Genomic DNA, 21,426 nt, shown 5'->3' with positions numbered 1-21,426 from the left:
GGAGAAATATTGGAAAAAAAAGAAAAATACATTTTTTCCCTCATTCCAAAAATTTTGAAAGGTTCTGTTTGGCTACAAGAGATAGCAAAACACATATGTACATGCACACACACACACAAAAAAAACAAAAGTACTTTCTTATCTTTGAAGGTAAGAACTACCAAATTTAAATACTTAGAAATGATAGGAGGCTAGGTAGAAAAGGTGAGGACATATGAAAAGTAATTTTATTTTTGTTTAACCTTAAACTTACCAAACTGCTTCTTTCTTTGAACAGCATTTACCTTGTTTGATACCCAGCTGCATCCATATTGGAAATTAGTGAAAACTACTTAATGATTCCACTTTGAAGTTATAACCATACAACTAAGATGTTTTGAATATAAGCCTATCTGTAAGTCAGATAAACTTTAAGAACTCTTAGTGTCTCTTCTTTTACAGAAATTCTATCTCTATCCTACTGTACTTCGGTTGATCAAGAAAACTAAAGGCAAAGGGCCAGAAAGCTAACTTCCTTAAAAATGAGACAAAAGGAAAAGTTTTTCCAACTACCACTATAAATAAAAATTTTTCTTTCAAAAACCAAATCAATTTTCTCAAGTGTACAATGAATTCTAATTTGATAGGTTTTTTTCTTACTACTTCACTTCAGTGACCTATAAATTTGTTTAAACAACAATAATTAAGTACCTTTTATGTTTTTTCAGAATAAAAAAAATTAAATGACGTGTTGAAGATACTACTAAAAATACTTCACCTTTTGAATATGGCCCCTGCATTGGAGATCTATAGGAATTTTTCCAATTAACTTTCAAATCTTCCCACAACATTTCTGTTTTAAAAAATATTTTTGAAATAATTTGAATAAATGCTCTACAAATCAAAAACCGATTCACAAGTCCCTATTACATAATCAGCGATTTTATCAAGTCTCCTATATATGTTCTGTATCAGTTTTCTTGATTATAAGATGTCAATAATATGGAAATATTTTTAATATAACAGAATATTTAATTACATCAGTTTCCCATAAACACACAAGTCATTTAATGATGCTTATATTGGCCATTTCCATTGGTTGGCAAGAGGCTCTTCCACTAAAGGCTCCCATGGTTTCCACTGCACCATTTTTCTTGCCAGACTTAGTTCATTTTCAGCCTGTTAATAAGAAATTTTTAAAAGATCGTTTGATTATATTGTCTAATAGATATTTATCACAGCTAATAACTGAAATATAAACTAGTAGAGCTACTTCTTTCATATTAATACATAATAAGCTGTTCCACCATCACATGTTGAACATCATTAATTAAATTACCTTAATTCTCACAGCTACACAATCATCATGAGTAAGAAAGGATGGCTTTTGATTTCTTCTGTTTGATTAAAATTTGCTTTCAGAGTGTTCAAAAGTTTAGTTGGTGAGTTTTTGATCTTAATTGTCTGTTTCACCATTTAGACTACAAATTTTCTGAAGAAGTATGTCTCTTAATCTACGTTAATGGCTTTCAAACTTTATTTTACCATGGCCCACCGTTTAAAAAAAAATTTTTTTTTTTTTTTACTAGGGGATCCACAAGATGCACATACAACTAAAACAAAACTAAAAATGTCATCACCTTTACTAGCTGTCATACACTCTATTTTCTATTGAATGTAAAAAAAATACTAGTCACAATCCCCCTAAACTGATTTCATGATCCATAATCCTTTAGACCCACAATCTGTAAAATTGTGATCTGTGAAGTGTAAGAGAATACAATAGTTGTATTTTTACTGATCAATCAAATCAGTTTCCTTAATCAGATTATGTTACATTTAATTTTTCCTTTCAAACACAATTTACAACATATTTAACAAATATATTTTAGCTATCTTTTTTTTTTTAACATCTTTATTGGAGCATAATTGCTTTACAATGGTGTGTTAGTTTCTGCTGTATAACAAAGTGAATCAGCTATACATATACATACATCCCTATATCCCCTCCCTCTTGTGTCTCCCTTCCACCCTCCCTATCCCACCCCTCTAGGTGGACACCAAGCACTGAACTGATCTCCCTGTTTAGCTGTCTTCTTATTTCACATTTTTTCCACAGCAAAAAGACCTATGACAACTCTGGCCAACTTAGAAGAAGAACACTTTTGAACACTTGTCAGGACATCAGAGAAAGAATTCAAACACAGAATGAATGCTTAGTTTCTATCAGAGGCTATAATTCTCCAGTTAAAAGGCAATGCCTTGGGACTTCCCTGGTGGTGCAGTGATTAAGACTCTGAGCTGCTAATGCAGGGGGCCTGGGTTCGATCCCTGGTCCGGGAACTAGATCCCACATGCATGCTGCAACTAAGAGTTCACATGCCACAACTAGGGAGCCGGCAAGCCACAACTAAGGAGCCCGTGAGCCACAACTAAGGAAAAAAAAAAAGGCAATGCCTCATTTATGTCAGTGGTGTGAAACAGCCAATCTATGTTTAGCAGCAACAGTCTAAAATGTATATAAACAATGAGTTAAAAAGAGTAGATAAACAGAAATCTGGGGGTAGAGGCATTTCCTAATGCTGAAATGAGAAAATACTGATTAAAACTATCCCTAAGGATGACTCTCTCTCTGAATGCCCTTTGACTTTTGTCTCTTGAACATTCATGCCTTCTCTATGCCCCCAAAAAGTCACTGCACGCTGAGGAGGGTTCCTACCCCTGAACACCACTGAAGTCAGCCCTACTTCAGGGAGCTGGACTCAGCTGGCATGTGGTGCCTGTATCCACTCCCTCCCTCTTCTCTGGCTTCCAACACACTACCCTTTCCTCATTCCTCTCATATGTCCCTCTGGAAATGGGCTGTCCAGTACGGTAGCCACTACCTACCTGTGACTACTAAGTGAGCACTTGACATGTAGCTAGTTCAAATTCAGATGTGCTGAGAGTATAAAATACACCCCAGATTTTAAAGACTTAGTATAAAAAAATTGTAAAATGTCTTAATTTTTTACATTGATGATATGTTTCAATGATATTATTTTAGATCTACTGGGTTAAATAAAGCATTATTAAAATTTAACCTTAGCATAGCCCATGAAAATTTGAGAACTGCACAGATAACATAAAAATACTTAATGCACCCTACGACTATAACTGCATGATAAATTAATGTACCAGCTAAACTAAAGTTATGATCAAAGTGAAATCAGGTAGAAAAGAAAGAGGAACAGAAGGAAGACAATAATAATAAGTTTGCATTAAATTCCCATAACACTTTATCTAGTACCATATTCAACCTGGCAAATGAATAGGAAGGTGAAGAAAATAGGCCTCTGAATGACTGAAACAGTCTACATTTATAGAAAGCTGTCTGAATACTCCATTCCTCTTTTAACAGAGCCATCTAACAATTCTTTCAAATTTATATATTATGTCTATTGGTAAGAGATTTTGATAAAAGGCAAGAAAACGTAAGAAAAAAATGTTTACATTTTTTAAAAATATGAAAAACGTAAAAATTACATGAAACAGAATTAAACATTTATCAGACCCTTATAAGGGGAAGACATTCTAAACCTATATATACTATTGGGAGGGGAGATTAAAAGGGGAGTGGGCAGAGGGAGAGTGATTTGACCAAGTAAAAAATTTAAAAACCTCTACATATGGGAGAAAAGTCAAAAGGCAAAGAACAGACTAAAAAAAGAAAAAAAAAACAATATAGCAAAAATTTAAGGTTAATATCTTTTATTTGAAAAAAATCTCAAAGAAATATATAAGAAAAACACTAAAAACAAATGACAGAGTAAAAACTTTAACAATATAAATTACAAAACATGAAATACAAAAACATATTTTAAGAATTTAACCTTCAAGAGTCAAAAATAAAAATGAAACTACATTTTAATTTTATGACTCAAAAGATCTGTATTTTTCCATATTAAAAATATAGTAACCCTTTAAAATGTAAAAGTATATGTATCTAAAAAGATAAATTATTCAAATAGCAATAATACTGTTACTAATTTGAACTAAGGAAAGACTAATAAGAACATGCTAAATAAATTCCAAACTTCCAACAAAAGCCTCATAAATTCAAATTATAATCAATGATAAATATTTAACTGACATACACATGTCAGAGTATGCATTTTCTTATGTGGTTAGTCTTCTATTGGATGAATTGATATAAATTAAAAAGTTTAGTTTTCTTTTCTTTCTGGAATGTCAGTTTTGTACCTCTATAACATTGTGCCTTTGAACATTTGAAGCTAAACATCTGAATATTCAACTTTTCTTTACCTGAAGAATCACCTCTTCTATTTGGCCTCCCTGAAGTTGCTCTTCTAATTTTTTAACATTTGGTTCCTATAATTTAAGGGAAAAAAAGAAAAAAATAGTTAAAGAAGCACAAAAAGCACTTAATATGACAAATGTAATTAATTTTTCTTTCATTGTACCCTTGCTAATTTTTACCAAATACCTGGTTAAGAGCCATTTCATCTCTCTACTATTTTATTGCTTTTCTGTCTTAATATTAAAAGTGTTAAATGTTTATTGATGTGCTTATCAAGGGTAAGAATATGCTTAATTCAGTTTCTCTAAAATACAGATTTTAAAATAATACTTTATTTTCTTAGTACTTCCTATATTTCCTCTTAAGCATTAGCATTAAAAATAAATGCTACCCTATGACCCAGAACTCTACTCCTAGGTATATGCCAAACAGAAGTGCATAATACATTAACCAAATGACATGTTCAAGAATGTTCACAGCAGCATAAATTACATCCCCAAACCAGAAACAATCCAAATGACCATATATAATAGAATAACTGAATAAACTGTAGTATCCGAATATAATATAATATTATAGAGCAACGAGAATGAACAAACTACAACTATATGCAACAACATAGATGATTCTCTCAAACATATTATTAAGCAAAAGAAACCAGACAAATACATATTGATGATTCCACTTATAAAAAGTTCAAAACCAGGCAAAATGAATCTGTGGTGTTAGAGGTCAGAAGAGTAGTTATCTTCAGGAGGGTAGTAACCTTGAGAAGAATAAGAAAGGGTTTTGGCATTCTGGAAATGTCCTCTTTTTTGATTTAGTGTTGACATGTGTGATTACTTTGTGAAAATACATCAAGTTCTATGCTTATAATGTCTGTACATTTCTTTATGTACATTATTCTTCAATAAAAGGTTACCTGAAACTATCACAACATTGTTAATCGGTTATACTCCAGTATAAAATAAGAAGTTAAAAAAAAATAATTAAAAATAAAATAGCCACTGTGCTTCCCCACTTTGACTCCAAAAAAAAGAAAAAAATGTTAACATAGTAACTAGAACATTCAATGACATATATTTATTTTCTAGTAGACCAAGCTTTTTGAGAGCCAGAAACCATGATCTATATATACACATGCATGTGTAAATAAGGTGTAAATAGGGTAGCTTCTTGGCCTATAAATGGAGTGAAAAGAGGGAGAAAACAAAAGTTATTTTCTACAGGAACTGGCATCTCTCAGGGCATCTGCTGGCTGACCCAAGATATCTGTATGGCTTGTTCCTCCACTTCCATCAAAGTCTTTGCTCGTACATCTTCTGCTCAGTGAGAACCACTCTGATAATTTATACTGTGGTAGGCTGGAATAATGCCCCACAAACTGTATACGAACTAATCCCTGGAATCTATGAATGTTACTTTATATGGCAAATATTTCGCAGATGTGATTAAGGATCTTGGAATGGGAAGATTATCCTAGATTATCTGAGTGAGCCCTACATACAATTATAGGTGTCCTTGTAAGAGAGAGGCAGAGGGAAATTACACATGGAAGAAGAAAAAGTAAAGACTGGAGTGACTCAGCCACAAGCCAAGGAATAACAGAAGCCTTCACAGCTGGAAAAGGCAAGGAATGAATTCTATCCTAAAGCCTCCAAAGGGAGTGCAGGCCTGCCGACACCTTGATTTTTGCCCCTGATACTAATTTTAGCTTCCAGAAATATAAGACGATAAATTTCTATTATTTTAACTCACCAAGGTTGTTGTAATTTGTTACAGCAACCATAGAAAACTAATACATATTATAACACCCCTCATCACCCTCATACACACCATTCTTCCTTCTTTAATTTCCTTCACTGCACTTACTATGTTCTAACACACTATGGAATGTACTTCTTCATTCACTTATTTTTCTTATTTATTTCTTTGCCTCCCATCATTAATGTATAATCTCCAAGGCAGGGATTTTTATGTTTTGTTCATTGCCATGTAGGCACTAGCTTCCATGCCCAGAACCATACGTGGCATATGATAGACATGCATTAAGTGTTTCTTGAATAAATACAAAGTAGTTAGAAAAGAGAGGGAAAAAAAGCAGATGAACATGTTTGAGAAAGACTGTTTAACTCAAAATGACTGAGCTATGAAGCCAAAAATTAATAACACAACAGGGAAGCTGGTCACTGTCATGACACCCAGGAGGGAGAATGTAGAGAAGGCAAGGAATATTCAACATTATTTTCAACTCAGGAAAAGCCTGTGTTGGGAAAACAATTCAAAATTTGTCTTACTTAAGTTGGGTCAATAATGTGAGTTTTATTTACTAATGGCATAATGCCACCAAGCTTAATAGGGTACCATGTACTGAATGCTCACTATATGCTTGCAACTGTGTTAAGCACTGTACATATACTACCCATTCAGTCCTAACAACAAGTGTTCAAGGCAGGTTTTATTATATCCAAGTTATAGATGAGGGAATTGAGACAGAGAAAATGGGCAATATGCCAACTCACCAAGTAAGTATTAGAGCTGAGATGAAAATTTTGGAAAGGCCACAAACCAATGCTTTTCACCACTATGCTATTACTATCTCCCTAGTATAATCTGAAAAAAATATTTACTTTTATTTCCATTTTAGGCTTAGACACTTTATAATCATTACAATATTCCCTGAAGATTCCATGGCTCTATGGGTGGGGTTAAAAATCTGTGTTAATTTTATCAAACAGGATTCAGCAATACAGCTATTACACAGTGCTTGGTGTTTTTAAAAATTATTTGTATACAGCCTTTTGGATAAACAAATATTTCTAAGGACCTCATTAAGTGTCAGGCACTAAGCTAGATTCTTGGGATACAAAGATGACTGCAATTCACAAGTAGCTTATGGACTAGTAGAGAAGACATAAAAGGCTTCACAGAGGAAGTGACAGATCTTGAGGACTGAGTAAGAACTGGCTGGCAAACAAGGTAAGGGTATTCCAGGAAGAGGGAAGAGAAAATACAAAGAAACCAAAAACAAAATTGCATGGAACTCACATAACTGTCAGCAGTCTGGTATTACTGAAGTATAGTGTACAAAACAGGAAACGACAAGATAAGATTGAGAAGATAACTTAGAGCCAGATCTTGGGGGGGCTAAAGTCCATACCATGCTAAAGACTTCATCCTGTAAGCCAGAGGCTCCCAAACCTGGCTATACGTCAAAATCATGCAGATAAAGGTAGCTAGATGAGTTTCACACAACCAGCCCAGCATAAATCCTTAAACTCAGCCTTTCAGAAACACTGAACAGGAAACCATAGTAAGGTTTTAAGCAGGAAGATCTCATGATCAGATTTACATATTGAAAAAAAGACTCTATTGGCAGTGTGGGGCATATAATGAAATATGATAGAACTAAACACAGACCAATTTAGTTATAAGGCAACTGAAACAGCCTAGGTCAGAGAAAAGAATTTTAGAACTATTAAGTGAAAGCAATGACAGTGAACTCTTCTTTGGGTGACATTGGCAAAAGTAAAGGAAAATATAAGGATAAGTTTTCTTTTTCTTTTAAGGTAGGAAAAAGCTAAATACATTTTGAGGCTAACTGAAAGATGATAATAAAATGGGAGGCTAAAAGAGAAACAGAGAAGAAATGATTAAAGGGGAACACGGTTATGGAGAAGGAAAGCAGAGAATAAAAGACAGTTGAAGAGACTGACCTCATGAAAAGAAAAAGAGAAATTTCTTACCATGAGATGGGAAAAAATGCATAAGCCCATTTTCTTTAAAGAAAGATGAATTCAAAAGAAATGTTAATTTCCCCTTTAGAGACTTGTAATCTGTGAATTACTTCCAGAACTGCCAAGATAAGAATAAAAGTTCCAAATCGAATTGCACTGTTTTGCCATATACCTGCAGAAAATGTAAGAATTATCTCTGGACTACAGAGTTTGGTGATCTAATAATAAGAAAACTATATTAGGGCCACTTATTACATGTATAAGTGGTTCTAAACTTTTGGAGTTTATGAACACTATTTTGGATAATTACAAAAGTCCACGAAATAACTGCTAGTGTGGAAATTTAACAACAGTGCAATATAGTTTGGTATAAAAGAATTAGCAGCAGTCTATTGTGTGCCTGTCTAGGGCCTTTGATTCAGAAGCTGTAAAATGCTTGTATTAGTCTGCCTGGGCTGCCATAACAAAATACCATACATAGACTGGATGGCTCAAACAAGAGAAATTTATTTTCTCACAATTCTGGATACTGGAAGTCCAAGATCAAGGTACGACAGAGTCCGTTTCTGGTGGGAGCTCTCTTCCTGGCTTGCAGACAGTGACCTTCTTGCTGTGTCCTTACATGGCAGAGAACACGAACTCTCTGGTATCTCTTCTTAGAAGGATACTAATCCTACTGGATCACTGTACCACTCTTATGATCTCATTAACCTTAATTACTCCGCACTGTGGGGTTAGGGCTTCAACATATGAATTTGGGAGGACACAAACATTCTGTCCATAACAATGCTCAATATAACTTTTGGTAGTTAAGAGACTAACTTGGTCCTCTTCTTTTCATAACAAATCACTTTTTAAAATATTTATTCCTGACAGTTGTTAAACACAATATACATATTTTTTTCGGTTTTGTTTTCATTCTTCTCTACTCTAAAACTAGAAAAATGAAATAAAGATTGATATATCTATGGATAAGAAGTAAAAGATCAATAAAGGACTAGACAGGTAAGAGAGATAAAAGAAAGCTATAATGTTAACTTAAGGAAGGGACTTGATCTTATTCTTTCACTCCTGTATTTATAGTGCCTGTCATATAAAAAGTACTCAATAAACAGGACTTTGATGAATGAAAGGGAGAAAGGATGGAAGAAACGCATGGAAGGAAGGAGAATAGAAAGGAGAGAGGAAAGTGTGCAGAATATGCAAAAAGTAATCAACTGAATTTTTTATTTTTTTGTTAAATGTCGCATTGGATACCATACATCCAAGAAAACAAAATCAAGTTAGCTACTTACCGCTTTAACCATACTCAGCTTCTCATTTGTAATCTGTTCTGTATACTTTCTATATGCTGCATTTTTAGGGATTTGTCCAAGGACATCAAGAATCTTTGTATACAATATTTTTAGCCTCTGAAAAGACAAAAAATACAAATTTCCAGCTTAAAATGTCACCAAAGATTTAAAAAGTCTCACTGATTATTAAAAAAAAAAAATTCACAAAAAAAAAAAATTCACACCTGTTTTTTAAAAAATCATTTAACTTTTCCTTGTTGCAACTTCTTCATGTCTACGCCTATCGATCCCTTTACAACTTAGGAAAAATGTGAATATAAAGATGGAAACTTTTCATATTTGTATGTATGACAAAAGTTGTACAGAAGTTAAAGGTATGATAACAAAAATAAAACTGCATTCTGACTTATTGCTAACAATCTTTTTGGTAAATTAAATCACTTACTAAATCAGTATGTCTCAAATTGAGGTCCTAAGCACTGTAAATTCTGATTTTTTAAAAATTTTTTATTTGAATTTCTATAGAAATAGAAAAATATACAAGCAGTATATTATCAGTATGATCACATTTAACGGAATGTAGTGATGATACTTCAGTGCTTATGCTTAGTGACTATGATCAAGTTGGTACCATGTGAAGATTTCACCACAGGCTCAACAGAAAAAAGCAGCAAGAAAACTGAGTCACTGCACATATTAAAGCAGCACGTATTAAAGCACACTGAACTTAAAGTTCAATACAGCAGCCAGCAATAAAGTCATATGATAAAAAGTTGTTATAGTAGACCCTAATTCACAGTTCATAAATATTAAGTATAATCATAAATATACATATGTGATGAGGATTTTTCATTATTTCTTTGAAATTTAATTTGAAATTTGTTTTAGTTTAATTGTATGAAACTGTAGATGCTAATACCTAATTTCATTCATATATATTCACCATATATATGAATGAACAAAACCAACCTTAAGGGCCTCTAAGAATCATTTTTCTTAAAAAGTGCTCTGCATATTTAGATATTACTTCTATATTTGAATATGATGTTCCATAATAGAGGGTATTTTACTATACTAATGTAGAGCTTGTTAGATAACATATAATCTAAATTTTGTGTGTGTGTGTGTGTGTGTGTGTGTGGGATGGTTTAGCCTCATTTCTTCTCAATTTTAGCAAAGGGCATGACAATAGAAAGGCCTGGTAAGAGACATGGATTCTAAAATGGGGATGTTAATAATATCAGCTTCACAGGATTTTGTATAACTTAGAACAGTACCTGGCGCACATTAAGTTTCAATAAATGTTAGCATTATTATTCTATTGGGGAAAGAAGAGTCACATCAGCAGATATCAGAGAAGGTTTCATAGAAAAGGCAGCATCTGAGACAGACCTGAAGGGATGGTAGGACTTAGACATTTGAAGATGTTAGAAAAGGCAATCTCACACATAGAATACATACAGAGGATTGAATGGCAGAAAATACAGGGAATGTAAAGTAATTATTATATAGTTCTATTTCCCTTGAACTGTGTTGTCTAGTATAGTAGCCACTAGCCAAATCTGGCCATTGAGCACTTGAAATGTGACAAATCTGAACTAAGATGTGCTGTTAAGTGTAACTACACACTGGATTTTGAACATTTAGTATGAAAAAAAGACTATAAAATATCATTAATTTTTATATTGATTATATATTGAAATGGTAATATTTTGGATATGTTAGATAAAATAAAATATATTAACTTTTTCCTTATTAAAAAAAAGTGACTCCTAGAAAATTTTGTACTACAAGCATGGTTTATATTTATGACTTGCATTATATTTTTATTTGACAGCACATGGCTAGAATATAGAACACAGAGAAAATGCTTTGGAGAAAAAGCAAATCAGACTGTAAGTGGTTCTGCATGGCAAGTTAAAGCATTTGGGCTTTATTATGTGGGCAATTAAAAGATTTAGGGAAATTGTGATTAGATGTGTGCTTCAGAAAAATTAATCTGGCAGTAGTGAGTTAAAAGAATAGGATAAAGGAGCAACTGAGAAGAAGGCCAGTAACAAGGTTGCTGCAAATCTCTACTCAAGAACAAGGGACTAAACTATGGTAATAATAGTAGGACAAAAAAAGAGAGGTCATAATGGAGAGCTGTTATAGAAAAGGATCAACAAAATTCATCGCTGGAGTGAACATGAAGATAAAAGAGTGTAAGAGAAGTATCAACTATGATGTCCAATTCCCAGCCTGCAGAGTAGAAAGACTTTGATACCATCAAGAAAAATACTCCACAGTGGAAGAAACAGATTTAGAAAGGGAAAACCATGAGTTCAGTTTTAGACAATGAGTCTAAAGGCATTATGATCTCATAATGAGTACAAGACATTAACTCAACAAACATTAGTTACTGAGCACATACCATGTACTAGCATAGTTCTAGCAGTGAACAAAAGAATAAAAAATCCCTGTCTTGATGAAAACCTACAGTCCAGTAGAGAGACAACATACAAGATCAATCAGTAGAATACAGTCCATTGAATAGCGATCTGGAAAACCATTGTAAGCACTTTTGTATTTAGAGTGAAATGGAAAAGCACTGGTGAATTCTGAGGAAACGAGTCACATGACTTGACTCACATTTTAGCAGGCTGACTTTTGTTGAAAAAAGATCAAACTGAGGCAGTGAAAAGCAGGGAGAGGCAGTTAGGAAGGAAATGCAATTATCCACAGCCATGATGATGGCGGCTGAGAATAGGGTAGTAGAGGAGGTGGTGAGAAGTAATCAAAATTTGGATATCATTTGAAGGTAGAACCCAGAGGATTTACTGAAGTACCAAATGTGGGGTGTGAGAGAAAGAAAAGAATGAAAGATGATTTCAAGGCTTTTGACTGAGTGAATAGAAAAATGGAACTGCTGTTCACTGAGATGAGCAAACCTGAGAGCAGAGCAGGTTTTGGGGAGAAGATCAGGAACCCCATTTTGGGCACGTTAAGTTTAGGTTGCCTGCCTGACATCCAAGTGGAGATGTCCCCTAAGTAATGAAATATACAAGACTTCCATAAAGGGAGAGGTTAGTGTGCTTGCCACGGAAACCCAAGAGTTATCAGTGTGTAGGTGGTATTTAAAACCATCGGAATGGGTCCAGACACCAACAGAGAGCAAATACAAATAGAGAAAAGACCCAAGAACAAAGTCTTAGAACTCCACCATTTAGAAGTAGGGATATGAGGGATAAGCAGAAAAGGAGAAGGCCAAAAGAAGTAGGGAAAAAAAAAACACACCAGGAGATTGAGGTGTCTTGAAGCACAGTAGTGTTTGATGGACAGTGCCAAATAAGTCAAATGCTGCTACTGGGTTAATAAAGATGAGAAACGTGAGCTGCCCATCGGATTTAGCAGCATGGTGACCTTGAAAAGAACAGTTCTAGCCAAGCCTGACTGGAGTGCCTTCAAAATGGAATAAGAGAAATAAATAGGAGACCGTTAAGTACAGATAACTTTTGAGTTACCTGTGAAAGGGAAGGAAGGAGAGAAATGGAGTGATTATAGAAGGGAGGAGAACGATCAGGGGAGGTCTTTTTTTTTTTTTTTTGATGGAAGAATGTCTGAATACTGACGGGAAAGACCTACTAGAAGGGAAAACGGATGACAAAAGGCGGCAACTGCTAGACCGCTATCTTTGCTAATCGAAAGTGTACAGAATCTAAGGCACCTAAGAAAAGGTGAGGCGGGGGAAAAGGTGGAAAATGGCGATACAGATCTGGGAAGACACTCGCAAAAGTACCAGTGAGCCACTAGAATGCCACGGAAAAACTCAACAAGAAAATGGTTTGAGAAAGAGATCACAGCAAAACAACCAAACAAAAACGTGGTACCAGATAAACCAAGTACTAAATACCGCTGTTGACTCAAGAGCTCACGCTGAATTGTAATTTGGGGCTTGCAATATCCGTATCCCGTTAACCATTCAAGAAACAAAGTCGCAGGATTCTAGGCTTCCTTGGAAACTCAGGAAGGAAAAAAAAAGGTACATACCTCGTGTGGACTCTCACATACAGCCAATCCCACAAGGCCAGTGGTCTGTTCAAAAAAACAAAACACGATTCATGCTGTTTACTACAATTCCCCGCGTACCCACGCTAAGACAAGCAAAACCACTACTGTCCTGGCTAAAACTGGCCTAAAACCAGCTACCGGTCTCTCAAAGCCGCTGGTTCGGAGTTTTCTTCTCCCTCTCCGATCGGAGCCGCTAACCTGGTCACCTCTAAGGGCAGAGCAAAATGAGTCCCCCAGAAGCACCACCAAGCCCGTGACAGTTCCGGCCACCACCCGCGGGCTGACTCCATCCCCACAGTCTAAATTTCGTCAGTGACCTCCACCCGCCTCACCTTCTTCAGCAAGCCCGCCATGACAGCGCCGAGCAACCGGGACGCGCAGCCCTCTGGGAACTCGCCCAGACCCGCTCAATCCACCACAGAGGCCGCCACTCCGTCACCTTGGAAACAGCTTGGCCCCGCCCCCTGAGGCTCTTTACGGGGGCAAAGGCTTCGCACCGCCCATTCCGAAAAGAAAAAATGACGCATGCGCAATTAGTGCACAAAGCCTCTAAACCAGGAGGGTGGGGCAAAGGTTATGTTAGGTGTCTTACGTCTCAGTTCCTGACGCTCTCACGCTGCCTGCCTGCCCAGAGGTTGAGGGAAACCCTCCAAGCTACAAAAACACACCAGGAGATTGAGGTCATAGTCACTCTAGGAACCTGCATTCGTCTTAACCTTTGGTGAATTCCTCTCTTCCACAGCGTAGTGTGCAGTAAAATGAGGGTGGTCGCGGAGCTATCGTCTAAGTGATCTCTTGGGTGCAAAGGTTAGTTCAGTATTCTCAGTCTTATGAGGCAAAGCCAGAGAACATTTCCCATCACAAGCCTTTTCTCTTTCATTTCACTCACTGAAGTACAACATCCATTTTCTCATTTTCCCAGGTGAAGTGATACCGGACCATACCCCTTTTTTTCACTTACCTCTACAAACATGTATTGAACACCCGTTATATGTTAGTTGCTGGGACAAAGTTTGTAAAACAGCATCTGTCATCGCGAGATTCACAGAACAATGACGAAGACATGCATTAGTAAGTAATTTGTTAAGTGTTCCAAAAGAGGTTTGTGCCAAGTGCAATGAATGGTAGCAGGGAAGAAGAAATAACTGAAAATTGTGGGATGACTGTAGTTAAAAAGGGCATTTGCTTAAAAAGTCAATGGGAGAAGAGCACAACAAATTGAGAATATATATAACTTAAATGGTAAAACAACCCACAGAATGAGAGAAGATATTTGCAACCACATATAATCACCAAAAGATAAGTGGTGCCTAGAACATATAAGGAACTTACATAAATCAGTAAGCATAGAACTATGAATTGGGAGATTGGGATTGACATATATACACTACTACGTATAAAATAGATAACTAATGAGAACCTAATGTATAGCACAGGGAACTCCATTCAGTGCTCTGTGGTGACCGAAATGGGAAGGAAATCTAAAAAAGAGGGGACATATGTATATGTATACTGATTCACTTTGCTGAACAGCAGAAACTAACAACATTGTAAAGCAACTATACTCCAATAAAAATTAATTAAAAAATAGAAAAGAACTAATAACCAGAACAGGTCTTCCTGCTTCCATTCTTGCCTACCTCTCTGGAATATATTAAATGGTTTAATATATGTAAAGTGCCTGACTCAGTGCATGGAACACAGAACCACACAAGTGATTTTGTTATTTTTTATTTTGCTGTTATCATTCTCAACCCAGTAGCTAGAATAATCCTTTTAGAAAATACTTCACAGGGCTTCCCTCGTGGTGCAGTGGTTAAGAATCCGTCTGCCAATGCAGGGGACACGGTTTCGAGCCCTGGTTCGGGAAGATCCCACATGCCACGGAGCAACTAAGCCCGTGCGCCACAACTACTGAGCCTGTGCTCTAGTGCCTGAGAGCCACAACTACTGAGCCCTTGTGCCACAACTACTGAAGCCTGCACGCCTAGAGCCTGTGCTTTGCAACAAGCCCTTATCAGCTTCTAATATGCTATCTAATTATCTTACTTATATTGTTTGGGGGTATCATCCTTTCTAGAATATAAGCCATATGTGGATGGAAATTTTTTTCTACCATATCTCATGTGCCTGAAATAGTACCTGGTACATAATAGGCACCCAACTAATATATTTTTAGTGAATACAGTAGAAAAATAAACAAAAAAATGACTAGACAATTGACAGAAATGGAAACAGGATGAGTCAATAGACATGAAAAGGACTCAACCTCCCTGTTAAACAAGGAAATGCAAATTAATTATAATTTTACTGCCATCTTATGGACAAAAATTAAGGACTTACAATACCAAGTGTTAGCAAGGATGTGAAGCAACAGGAATACTCATACACTGCTGATGGGAGTGAATTGGTATAATCACTTTGGGGAATAATTTTACAATAGTTAGTTGAAGATATGCAAAACCTATGACTGAAAGCCACGGGTGAATTTGAATTTTGTTCCCTTGGGCACAAACTAACACTGAGTAATACATTAGCTTGATCGTATGCTCCTCTCTTCTCTTAGAATAGCTGCCCCTGGAAACATGAGCTATGGGGATATAATCTTTCCAGTTCAGATTACCCAAGAATTAGGCTTTACCATAACTTCCATCATAATTTCCAACTTCCAGTATTTAAATCATCCACAATTACAATTCAGGACAGAGTAAATATATAGTAATGAATATGCATGTGTCGACGGCATTTTAAAGATACACATGTGCATGGATGTAAACACAAACATAAAGTAACTATTGATTTGGAACAAATCATCTGATGTACCCATTTGCTTCTACAAAGGTGACATGTATATTTGGACACACTAGATTAGATTCAGAAAGCCACATTAGGACTGGGAAGAAATGCCCCTCTTTTTCAAACCAGACAATGCTGAAATAGTCACTGGAACTTAGATGAATGGAAGTTTATGAGGTCACCGTCTTTGTTCCCTGTCCCTCCAGATTCTAAGAATTTTTGCCGTTGTGGGATGTGTTCTAGAATGTAGAATCATGGGATTGTAAAAGATGCATGTGTTTTCATTGGTTGTAACTTTGGGTTCAAGCTTCCGCCGTACGACATTTGCTGAAGACACCACTGCTAAACAGACCTAGCTGATCCTGGCTAAGGTACTGCATAGCTAACCAGTTCTATGTGGTGGGAAATTGTGTAGGTTTTCTGAGCTAATCCCTTTGCAGAGGTGTGGGGCTATGTATGGAAGGGGCTTGATAGTGGTGTCCTATGGCTGGTGGCAGTAGAATTAGCTACAAAGGGAAATCAACCTTGGCATCTGTGATATCAGAAGGGGATTTGGGAATGTCTTAATGTGAGTAGCAAGGACACCAAATGCACTATATTCTGAGGTAAGAGTTCCCCGAGGGGTAAATGTTGGAATCCTCGTCAGGAAGGAGATAGATGTTGGAGAGTTCTTCTGCAAATAAAGTTAGCAGGCCAGGTAACTTAGAGTTAAAATCTGTAACACAATTTGCTCTGCAGGACCTCTAGCCTACCCAACAAGGGACTTCTTGTTTCTCCAAAATTAATTAACTGGGAGGGTTAGGACCTCCTACACTGCTTCTTAATGACACAGACTCTTCTGTGAAGGGCCAGATCTTACCCACAGTTAAACAGTTACAATATTTGCCTAGAATATCTTCTCAGAAAGATTTTACCTGAGAGAGGCATGAGAAAAGGAAGAAAACATCTCAGTTTTCAGGGCAGGAGGAGCTCATTCCTGAAAATCTAGAGGGGATGAGTACTGCCTTGGTCACTTTCCCCTTAGTTTTCATGTCAGGGGGCAGAGGTGAAAATAATCCCGACTCAGGGAGTGTTCTTTCCTCTCCCAACTTGGTAACCCAAAAAATTCATTTTTCTGAAGTTAGTTCTTAGAACAGACCTGACATATTAAAATGCTAATAGTTTGGATATTATCCATCTCTTATGCCTCCATTCATATCAGGAGTGTTCAAAACAATTTGGATTTTTTTCCTGTATTCTTCTTTATCTACGCTATGGATACTTTTAAAAAGTGTTCGTACCAGATAACTGGGTGTTTCCAATATGGTAGCTTTTAGAACTTCATTCTAAATTGGGCTGTAAGTCAGATAAAAGCCATTACCCAGTTTTATCTGAGTGGCTATTGGCTTCCAGGTGTTTGAGTTGTCTAATGTGTAAAAATGGAGCTAACCAACACTCCCACCCAGATCTGGATTACGTTTAACAATTGAGATTAAACATAGGCTATTGAAAAATAGAGAGAACCTATGGGAGGATGGAATAATAAAGATGTCTGTGGGGACATATCTAGCCCCATTTCTATGTACGAAATGCTGCCACTTCTTATTTAAAAGCAAGAAGGAGGGACTTCCCTGGTGGCACAGTGGTTAAGAAGCCGCCTGCCAATGCAGGAGACACGGGTTTGAGCCCTGGTCCGGGAAGATTCCACATGCCGCGGAGCAACTAAGCCCGTGCGCCACAATTACTGAGCCTGTGCTCTAGAGCCTGCGAGCCACAACTACTGGACCCGAGCACCACAACTACTGAAGCCCGCGTCCCTAGAGCCCGTGCTCCACAACAAGAGAAGCCACTGCAAGGGGAAGCCTGTGCACCGCAACAAAGAGTAGCCCCCGCTTGCCACAACTAGAGAAAGCCGGCGCGCAGCAACGAAGACCCAACGCAGCCAAAAATAAATTAATTAATTAATTAATAAAAGCAAGAAGGAAAAAAAGTGATGAAAGGCAGGAAGTTTGTTTGAGGAAATAAAAACTATTTTATGAGACTAAAATAAATATTTATTAACATAAGAATATACTAATAAAATGGTAATAAAACAATAATTATTTTAAAAATAAATATTTTAACAGAATTTAGAAATAGGAAGATAAAATTAGGTATAAGAAAAAAGTTGAAAATGGTGAAAAGATATAATAAATGTCAATATTGTATTTTTAACTATCTCTTCCAAAGTAAAAGGACAAATTAAGTGAAATGAAATAACCTAGATAAAATGGGAGGAGGGGGAGACAACAGCTAAAGTAGAGAAGGGACTTCAGAAATATGAGAGGAAGCATATGACTATTTTTAAAAACTGGATAAGCAGCAGAAAAACTAAATAATCTTTCATTAAACAAATGTATATTGATTGCTTACTTTGTATCAGAAGCTGCAATGGGTCCTAGGGTTCTGTCAGTGAACCAGACTGACAGGTCTCAGTCATCAGGGAGCTTTGTTCTAGTGGCTGGACACACAGTAAAAACGTAAATCAATTAATAAATAAAATTACCAAATGAGATTATTTTCAAAATATATTGTCTGATTTACACTTTTAAAAGACAATTCCAATTGGGCGTCCCTGGTGGCGCAGTGGTTGAGAATCTGCCTGCCAATGCAGGGGACACGGGTTCGAGCCCTGGTGTGGGAAGATCCCACATGCCGCGGAGCAACTGGGCCCGTGAGCCACAACTACTGAGCCTGCGCGTCTGGAGCCTGTGCTCCGCAACAAGAGAGGCCGCGATAGTGAGAGGCCCGCGCATCGCGATGAAGAGTGGCCCCCGCTTGCTGCAACTAGAGAAAGCCCTCGCACAGAAACAAAGACCCAACACAGCCAAAAATAAATAATAAATAAATTTTTTAAAAAAGTAAGTCTTTACTAAAGACAAACAAACAAAAAAGACAACTCCAATTAATATTGGGAGAATGGATTGCAGCAGGGAGGGAATAGAACAAAGAAATGGTTAGGAGACTATGCAGTAATCTGGGCAAGAATGATAATGGTTTGAACAATCTTGTAATAAGATTGGCAGTGGAAGAGGGCAGATTCATTGTTTAATTTGAAAATGAAACCCACAAAAGCTACAGCTAGATTGGATATGAGAGGGGAAGGAAAGGACAAATGAAAGAAGAGCTCCCAGGTTTCTGGCTTTAGCAATAAGGCAGGTCAAAATTCATACCAAAGAATTTTTTTTTTAAGGAAAAGAATGAATTTCAAAAGTTTAAACAGATAAATATTAGCCAAATTATAGACTAGAGAAATAAAATAGCAAAACCAAAAAATGATGGTTTAAAAAAAGGAATATTGGAAGTCATCAGACCCAATATTTAACACCCTCACACAAAGTGAAGCAAAGATCTTTGGCTAAAGCAGCTACCAGTACCCAATGGATATTCCACTTCCTGCCTCCTCAAAGATAGGGCTCCCTATATTAAGATGCATGGGAGCCTAAGGTGTTTGGGTAATTTCAGGACCAAAAAGAAAAAACTGACTGGAGGGCACCTTTTTTTAAAAATAATTATAAAGGGCTTCCCTGGTGGCGCAGTGGTTAAGAACCCGCCTGCCGATGCAGGGGACACGGGTTCGAGCCCTGGTCTGGGAAGATCCCACATGCCGCGGAGCAACTAAGCCTGGGCACCACAACTACTGAGCCTGCGCTCTAGAGCCTGCGAGCCACAACTACTGAGCCTGCATGGCACACCTACCGAAGCCCACGCGCCTAGAGCCCGTGCTCCGCAATGAGAAGCCACCACAATGAGAAGCCTGCGCACTGCAATGAAGAGTAGTCCCTGCTCGCTGCAACTAGAGAAAGCCCGTGCGCAGCAAGAAAGACCCAACGAAGCCAAAGATAAATAAAATAAATTAATTAATTTAAAATAATAATAATTATTACTATTATAAAGCCAAATACCGTTAGGTTGTTCTAGTTGCTTTTCCCTTCCACCCTCAAATGCATCAAAGCCCACTTACTCCGAAGAGTCCCACAGAGGAAAGCAAACTGGGGAAAAAGTCATGTTTTACTGGGAGCATTGAGTAAGACTCTCAGAGAGTAATGAAAGAATAAATTTAAAGAGCTGCTTACACTAGGGACTGACACAAGGAGAAATGGACATGAAAACCAGGGTGATGACAAAAGAGAAAGAAAATTGTCAGGGACCTCCAAAACTTCTCATTAAAACTATAGCAATTTTTATAAAGGTATCACAGTGGAGTTTTAAAAATATCTTTTAGTTTATAAATTTCAAACCTCCTTTTAATATTCTTTTAGGGTCCTGAATACGAATCCATATGCTTTAAAACTTTTTGGAAACTTTAATCTAAATTTCATGGTCAACATAGCTTTAATTCCCAAGAGCTCCTTCATTTCCCATATATAATATTATATAACATACATATACTGTAGTAAAAAATAGTCTCAGGGAGATTATACACTCAGGCAACTTGCCCTTTCTCCATTACAACTGAATCCTGTAATATAAAGTATCCAAAATTACCTTTGTTCCCCATAGAAAGCCCGTTAAGTTGATTTCATAAGCCATGTAGTAAGTTCGCCAGGAGGTGGTGATAAAGAGACAGATGTTAATGGCAATCTTGGTAACCTTATACCATTGACGGGATGAAGAACTTTCTTTTAGATGCTCTGGCAAATTCATTTGGTAAGAAACATAATAAGCAGTACAGCATAAAGGAGTTTGGTCTAAAAAGTCTCAGACACATGTAGACAGCAGGAAAAAAAATCCAGTCCAGGAATGGCTAGGACCCAAGAGAATTAACCTGTCATTTAAAAAGTCATTACTAACAACAGTAAATAGCAGGATAAGGAGGCCTTGATTGTGTGGCCTTCTATGACATTCAAATGTTATTGCATGCATTTTTAATAGTTGGAGGATGTATGAGATTGACTTAAGGGGCAGTAAAAGAAGGAAGGAGGTGGGGAGTCAGTATGGCACTGTCAGTGCCTGGAGGAAGGAAGGCAGCAGGGAAAGGGAACAGGCTGAAGAAAGGTGAGCACAGGTATTAAAAATCCAGCCTTAAGAAGTGGAACCTGCATACCCAGCTTAAGGCCAATCAACAAGGTGGAAAAGGGAAGCTAAATGGAATTCAGATAATATCCTACAAGCACAGTATAGCTGTGATGGTTGTAGGGGACCTGGTGGTGAGACTCTTTTTTAAAAATATTTATTTATATATTTATGTATTTATTTATTTGGCTGCGTCGGGTCTTAGTTGCGGCACGCGGGATCTTCATTGCCAACC

The 21,426-nt window shown here is 36.8% G+C and overlaps 1 protein-coding gene across 2 annotated transcripts; it reads right to left on the bottom strand.

Annotated features, from left to right (window-relative positions):
- Positions 1-205: 205 nt before the first annotated feature.
- Positions 206-13,811, bottom strand: NDUFA5 (NADH:ubiquinone oxidoreductase subunit A5). Of its 2 annotated transcripts, XM_036863868.1 has the most exons (5): positions 13,694-13,797; positions 13,341-13,385; positions 9,312-9,428; positions 4,285-4,350; positions 206-1,158 (listed from the first exon to the last, which is right to left on the bottom strand). In XM_036863868.1, exons 1-5 carry the CDS (start codon positions 13,712-13,714, stop codon positions 1,057-1,059), a joined length of 351 nt encoding a protein of 116 aa, XP_036719763.1. In that variant the 5' UTR covers positions 13,715-13,797; the 3' UTR covers positions 206-1,056. The 2 variants fall into 2 exon arrangements, with proteins under 2 accessions (XP_036719763.1, XP_036719764.1); XM_036863869.1 differs by lacking the exon at positions 9,312-9,428 and having other exon boundaries at positions 13,694-13,811.
- Positions 13,812-21,426: the final 7,615 nt, after the last annotated feature.

Source organism: Balaenoptera musculus, chromosome 9, assembly GCF_009873245.2.
Source record: "Balaenoptera musculus isolate JJ_BM4_2016_0621 chromosome 9, mBalMus1.pri.v3, whole genome shotgun sequence".
Classification (NCBI taxonomy): domain Eukaryota; kingdom Metazoa; phylum Chordata; class Mammalia; order Artiodactyla; family Balaenopteridae; genus Balaenoptera; species Balaenoptera musculus.
Note: the sequence above shows the minus strand (reverse complement) of the source record. Positions and strands in the feature narration are given on the sequence as shown.

Coding starts and splice junctions, on each gene's coding strand:
- NDUFA5 (XM_036863868.1), bottom strand. CDS start 13,714: ATGGCGGGCTTGCTGAAGAAG. Junction 13,386..13,693: donor TGGCGGGCTTGCTGAAGAAG/GTGAGGCGGGTG, acceptor TTTTTTGAACAG/ACCACTGGCCTTGTGGGATT. Junction 9,429..13,340: donor TATGTGAGAGTCCACACGAG/GTATGTACCTTT, acceptor TTGTCTTTTCAG/AGGCTAAAAATATTGTATAC.